The sequence below is a fragment of the Balearica regulorum genome, chromosome 3 (genome assembly GCF_011004875.1).
Source record: "Balearica regulorum gibbericeps isolate bBalReg1 chromosome 3, bBalReg1.pri, whole genome shotgun sequence".
Lineage (NCBI taxonomy): Eukaryota > Metazoa > Chordata > Aves > Gruiformes > Gruidae > Balearica > Balearica regulorum.
Genome location: NC_046186.1, coordinates 34389247 through 34395970, shown reverse-complemented (window position 1 = coordinate 34395970; position 6724 = coordinate 34389247). Strand labels below are relative to the sequence as shown.

Here is a 6724-nt window from a genome sequence, read left to right as displayed (position 1 = left end):
AATTTCACTTGAATAGGTATAGGAGATGTTGAATATTTAATGGATTTTCTCACATCAGTTAGGAGTGAGCAAACCAGAGAACAATCCATTGGAATCACGAGGGCTTTTATTTCTGTTGGTGTGAGCTTTTTCGTGACTCTTCATTGCCATGATTTCAGAAGTAGTTGGCTGGGGTGCTGCCAGTTTTCTCATGGGGGCACTTCGTGCAGTTTGGGTTTCTTACACAGAAGTCACATATCCTAAATGATTAAGTGATTCTCATAAATACATTTGCACTTCAGATTTGCCTTGATTTGTATTTTTGTGACAAAGTTTTCTGAGCTGAATCAAGTTTTATTCTCTAATGGTACAAGAAAGAAAGAAAGAGCTTAGTTTTGATTTTGTTGGGTTTTGGGTGTTTTTTTTTTTTCAGCCAAACGATGCTGGGTTTTATTCTGGTGTAATAGTCTTCCTGAAATTCCTGCTCTCCCCCTCCCCACCGCTGTTTCTGGGAGACTTCCACTATAAAGAGTGGGGAGATTCTTGCATTCCATAGTCTTAAGCAAGTAACAAAGTGAGGCTAGTCAGCGTAACTAACGGCACATTTCTAATCTCGCTGACCGAGTTCTTTTGTGTCCCTAATAAGAAACATAATTAATTTGCCTGGGGCTTTTCCACAGGGACTTTCTTCAGCTGCTGCCTCCCCCGGGACCCGGCCACGGCGCAACACGCCCCCATCGTCTGCCCGGGCCGGCGCCTCTCCTCTGCGGGGAGCGCTCGGGGCTCCCGCTGCTCCGCCTCACGTCGGAGAAAGGAGCCCGGTCCCGTCGGCTCGCCTCGGCCGCTTTCGGTCCCTGCGCGGGAAGGAAGGGGTCATCTCTCCCCTTCCCCCGTTCCCACAGTGCGGCCCGGCACCGCCCCACCGCAGCACATCGCGGGGACGAAGGAGGCCCGCTCCCCGGCGGAGGCCGCGGGGGGTGGGGGGGGGCTCCCCGTAGAGGCGGGAGCGGGAAAGGCCCCGCGGGGCCCGGAGTCGCCCCGGTCGCGGCCGCGGCGCCGCCTCAGCTCTGCTGGGGAGCCCCGCGGCGGGGGGGGGGCGGGGAGCACCTTCTGCCCGCGCGGCCGGGCGGGCGGGGCTGCGGGGGCGGGGCCGCGGGGCCGCCGGGAGTGGTGACGTGTCCCTCAGGCCCCGCCCCCGCCCAGGGTATATAAGGGGCGGCGTTCACGCCGTCGGTCTTTTTCGCTACGGGTTTGCCGCCGCCTTGCAGGTGAGGCGCGTCCGCGCGGGGCAGGCCGGGCCGGGGGAGGGGCAGGGCCGGGGGCCCGTACACCCTGGGGGCCCGGCGAGCGTCGGGCGTGGCCGCCACCGCGGAGCGGTGCGCTGGGGGGGGAGGGGGGAAGGAGGGGCCGGGGGCGCTGGCGGGGGAGTCGGGCAGGCGGGAGAGTGCACGCCGGGGAGATGGCGACGCATCGTCTCCCTCGATCCGCTCCCCCAGGTCGGGGCCCGCGGAGCAGCATGGCCATGCCGGCGTGGGGCAAGAGTTGCCCGGCCGCCTCCCCCTTGCTGCGCGGGTGGCGCTGGGGCAGTCGCGGCGGGAGGCGCGGTGCGTGGTGGGCGGCGGCGGCGGTGGGGCCCGTCGGGGCCCGTCGGCCGCCGCCTGGGCCGTGGTGGGGGAGGGGGGAGCGGGGCACGAGTAGAAAAATGGCCGCTCGCTTTTCCGGGCTGCCGCTCGCTCCACAAAATGGAGGACGCGGCGGCCCGGGCGGGGTGAGTCACACAAAGGAGCGGGCCGGCCCCGCCCTCCGCGCTGCCCGACGGGCCCGCCGTGCCGCCGCCCCGCTCCCCGGCCGCCGGGGGTAACTCGAGCCCGGCGGCGGCGGCGCGGGGCGGGGGCGACGCGAGGGGCGCTCGGCGGGGGCCCCCGGCCGGCGCCCGCCCGCTCCGCCCCTCCCCTCCCCCGGTGGGGCGGGGCCGGGGCCTCCATCCCGGCCGGGCCTACCCGCGCCGCCCTGCACGCTGCGCCGCCATCGCCGCCCCGTCGGCCGGGTCCCCGCCGGCGGCGCTGGGGAAGGTCGTTCGCACTCGAGGCGTAACTGGTATTTTTCTGGGGGACTTCCAGGTGTCGATTCTCTTTTGCCGAAAGAACTTAACTAACATCCGAAATGGGAAAGGAGAAGACCCACATCAACATCGTCGTCATCGGCCACGTCGATTCTGGCAAGTCCACCACCACCGGCCACCTCATCTACAAATGTGGCGGTATCGACAAGAGGACCATCGAGAAGTTCGAGAAGGAAGCAGCTGAGGTGTGTGGGCCCGCGACATCCAGCAAATTTTTTGGGGTGCAGGAATGAATAAAGAGAGGTTTAGTTTTAAGTTGCAAACTGTTTTGTGGCCACAGGGAGGCAGTTTGGTTGCAAGTGTCCCGGTAGCTGAACAAGTGCGTAAGTGGTGTGTGGCCACAGGGCGGCAGTCAGGTTGCAGTCATCCCCGTAGCTGAATAAATGCTGAAGCGTTGGGTCCGCCATTACGTTAGTTAGCGAAGCTCAAATTGTGAAGAGTAGAACAAGGGAAAAGAAAGGTAGTCTAAAGCAGCATCTGCATAATTATGTCTGGAATTGAAATTTAAGCGGAGTTCCCAGCTTTAGTCTTTGCATGCCTGTAGTTGAGGATAAAATTTAAGAAGCTGCTCTGCTAAGTATTACCTCTGAAAATGAGAAAGGTATGGATTTTGGTGTTTGAACCTGTAGAAAGTCTTACTCATCGTATTTTTTCTTATTTTTCTGTGTAATAACAGCATAGGTCTTAATAAGTGCATCACAGAAAGAAACATAGGGAATGTTAGGCTGAGTGGCAGTTGAAGTGTTGATTATTGCAGGGATTGCATTAGTAAGAGAACTTAAATTTGTAGAGGACACTCGATAGTAGGGCTTAGACTCAAGCAGTCTATCATAAAGATGTGTTAGGGCAATTAACAAGCTGTCAAGAGGGCTAAACTGTCAACAGGTTAAATAACAGAAGACAGTTGGCATCTCTCACTAGTAGTGCCAAGTGTATCTTGTTGCTGGTCTTACAAGCAGCAACATTTTTCAGTAGTAAACCACTTACTATTCTTAGATTTTGCTCTTCAGCCAGTGGGTGATCTTTCTGAACTAAATGCAAATATATATTGTTCCTTACAACAACAAAAAAAAGGGAGGAACAAAGCAAATTTTTCTTTTTTTAATCCGTAGATGGGCAAAGGTTCCTTCAAATATGCCTGGGTCTTGGACAAGCTGAAAGCTGAACGTGAGCGTGGTATTACAATTGATATTTCCCTGTGGAAATTTGAAACAAGCAAATACTACGTCACCATCATTGACGCTCCTGGACACAGAGACTTCATTAAGAACATGATTACTGGAACTTCTCAGGTATGTAAATTAAACTAAGGATTTGGGGAGTTGGGGCGGGTTCTTCCTTGGTTGGTTAGGAGGGAGGGTTCCCCTAATACCTTGAGCACGTGCAGGTGTTATAATGAGGGTCTTTTTGTTTGTTTCTTTCTTTTCCAAAGGCTGATTGTGCTGTCCTGATTGTGGCTGCTGGTGTTGGTGAGTTCGAGGCTGGTATTTCCAAGAACGGGCAGACCCGTGAGCATGCCCTTCTGGCCTACACCCTGGGTGTGAAACAGCTGATTGTTGGTGTCAACAAGATGGATTCTACCGAGCCACCTTACAGCCAGAAGAGATATGAAGAGATTGTCAAAGAAGTCAGCACTTACATCAAGAAAATTGGCTACAACCCAGACACTGTAGCTTTTGTGCCAATTTCTGGTTGGAACGGAGACAACATGTTGGAGCCGAGCTCTAACGTAGGTTTAATGTTTCTTTTTATTGAGAAATGAAGCTAGGAGGATTATTGAGATAAATTATACGATAGTAAAATGTGCATGGTTTTCAATAGTTATGTTTGGAAGTGCCGACGTCAAAAATCAGATCCCTGCACTTCACAAGTTCTTACTCTGCAGTAGTATACCAAGACAATACTAAGATAGGCCACTTGGTCTTTCTAGCCTCGTGCCATCAAATTGGGCAGACAGTTTATGCCTGGGCTTTTTTGTATTCCAGATGCCCTGGTTCAAGGGATGGAAGGTTACCCGAAAGGATGGCAACGCCAGTGGAACCACCCTCCTTGAAGCTTTGGACTGTATCCTGCCACCAACTCGTCCAACTGACAAACCTCTGCGTCTGCCTCTTCAGGACGTCTACAAAATTGGCGGTATGTGTTCTCTGTAATGCTGCTCACTTGCCCACAACAGCTAATGTGTGGGACAAAAATGCAGTTGTTTGCCTGAGAGCTGTTTTTTCGAGTGGAAAATGTAGAATACTTGTCTCAGGTGTTTCCTCCTGTGAGGGCATATACTCATTGAGCTGAATTACTAACCTTGCTTTTCTTTTGTAGGCATTGGTACTGTACCTGTTGGCCGTGTGGAAACTGGTGTTCTGAAGCCAGGCATGGTGGTTACGTTTGCCCCTGTCAACGTTACAACTGAAGTAAAATCTGTTGAGATGCACCACGAAGCCCTGAGCGAAGCTCTGCCTGGTGATAACGTTGGCTTCAATGTCAAGAACGTGTCTGTGAAAGATGTTCGCCGTGGCAACGTTGCTGGTGACAGCAAGAACGATCCTCCGATGGAAGCTGCTGGCTTCACTGCACAGGTAACTTTTGATGTTGGAAATGTAGCTCAGGATTGTGAAATGCCAGAGTTCTGTCCTGCTTTAGGCTAAGCTATAAAGTGATAGCAGCTTGCATTCTGAGATGCATTCACTTGAGGCAAATCACACTGAAGCCCTGGCTTGTAAGATGCATTAGTACTCAAAATTATCCTGGTGTTAACTTGGCTTTCTTGGTTTTCTAGGTTATTATCCTGAACCACCCTGGCCAAATCAGCGCTGGTTATGCCCCTGTGCTGGATTGCCACACTGCTCACATTGCGTGCAAATTCGCCGAGCTCAAAGAGAAGATTGATCGTCGTTCTGGCAAGAAGCTGGAGGATGGCCCCAAATTCCTGAAATCTGGAGATGCTGCCATTGTTGATATGATCCCTGGCAAACCCATGTGTGTCGAGAGCTTCTCCGATTATCCTCCTCTGGGTAAGGCATCTCCTGAAAATGTGTTAATCCTGATCACTGGAAAAGAAGGCGCTCCTTGATTGCTAGTACGGGGATGTAGCGTGTTCTGTAAAATGCCATTCAAAGCTGTGACTTCAATAGAAACTCTGAGGTGGAACCAAAACCTCAGCAGTACCCTAGAGTGGTATTGGCCCGCTTACCCCGAACTGCGTGCAGATGATGCTGTGGGTATGTAGTAGCCCTACGCAAAAGTCATAAACCCCGCTGTTTCTGTTTTCAGGTCGTTTTGCCGTGCGTGACATGAGACAGACGGTTGCTGTTGGTGTCATCAAGGCAGTTGACAAGAAGGCCGGTGGAGCTGGCAAGGTCACAAAGTCTGCCCAGAAGGCCCAGAAGGCTAAATGAAAATTCTGTACGTCAGCTGCCACCTCAGTCTTAATCAGTGGTGGAAGAACGGTCTCAGAACTGTTTGTCTCAATTGGCCATTTAAGTTTAATAGTAAAAGACTGGTTAATGATTACAATGCATCGTAAAAGCTTCAGAAGGAAAGGAATGTTTGTGGACCATTTGTTTCGTGGCAGTTTAAGTTATTAGTCTTTAAAATCGATAAATTTTTTAAAATGGAAACTTGACCAAAAATCTGTCACAGAATTTGAGACCATTAAAACAAAAGTTCAATGCTACGTCTCTGTGTTCTTTGGGTTAATGTTAATAGAAAAACCTACGTACAGTCATGGTGGGATCAGAAAGGATGAATGTTACTTGAGGATGTGCAGAAGTTGCAAAGCAAATACTCAAAATTTGTTGTTTCTGAAGACGAGAGTGAAATTGAGCTGCAAGTTTAGTTTTAACTGGCCTAAGCCTTAGAAAAGAAATTACTTCTGTGGTGCTTTCTTCTTTAAAGATGGTTTCCAATTTGCATAGCACAAATACCAGGTAACAGAGATGGTATTTTAGTGCATTCTGTGATGCATTTGAGTAAACCAAGAAAACTTTATACTGGGGGGGGAGAGGTAGCGTGAACAAAAAGACATTTAACCTTGAGGAAAGCATAAGCAAAGAATGAAGTGTTGGGTTTCCCAGAACTTGTGTACACAGATTTTTTTTCTAACTGCCAGCAGAAACAGGTTATTTTTTTTCTGGGCAACTGGTTAACTGTTGTGTAGATTTTTCAAGATTAAACACTTATCTAAATGTTTTCTAATATATATAGTAAGACATTCAATAGCTAAATTTGAAAACCAAATTTTGCTTAGGAGGGTGCTTTGGTGCTCATCAGGCAATCTCTGAATGACCCACCATTACAGCACCTTGCTCAGTTTTTATTTCGAGAGCAAAGCTGAGAGAAACGGGTGGGTATTTCACTGACCTCCACGGGGTGGTGGTTGTACTTGTCCTGCTTGACGGTTTCCACTTTCTGAACTTTGGGTCAAGGATGTTTCTAGGATGTCTCCTTGGAGAACATACTGGTGCCTTTCCCCCAGCAATGTGATACATGCACACCGCTGTGACAGCATCAAACAGCAAGGTGGGACTCTGTACTTGTTAATAATATAGCAGTATCAGGTTGAAGGTTTGGATCTGTCAGTCAATTGAAATGAAATTGGGTAATCATCCCAGAAGATTACTACTA

General features: G+C 50.6%; 1 protein-coding gene across 1 annotated transcript; it reads left to right on the top strand.

The window, feature by feature from the left end:
• Positions 1–1092: 1092 nt before the first annotated feature.
• On the top strand, positions 1093–5774 carry EEF1A1 (eukaryotic translation elongation factor 1 alpha 1). The gene is made up of 8 exons (XM_075747515.1): positions 1093–1247; positions 2100–2286; positions 3214–3393; positions 3534–3830; positions 4087–4237; positions 4421–4677; positions 4878–5112; positions 5372–5774. Exons 2-8 carry the CDS (start codon positions 2143–2145, stop codon positions 5494–5496), a joined length of 1389 nt encoding a protein of 462 aa, XP_075603630.1. The 5' UTR covers positions 1093–1247; positions 2100–2142; the 3' UTR covers positions 5497–5774.
• The last annotated feature ends 950 nt before the right edge of the window (positions 5775–6724 follow it).

Coding starts and splice junctions, on each gene's coding strand:
- EEF1A1 (XM_075747515.1), top strand. CDS start 2,143: ATGGGAAAGGAGAAGACCCACATCAACATCGTCGTCATCGGCCACGTC. Junction 3,394..3,533: donor TGATTACTGGAACTTCTCAG/GTATGTAAATTA, acceptor TCTTTTCCAAAG/GCTGATTGTGCTGTCCTGAT. Junction 3,831..4,086: donor TGTTGGAGCCGAGCTCTAAC/GTAGGTTTAATG, acceptor TTTGTATTCCAG/ATGCCCTGGTTCAAGGGATG.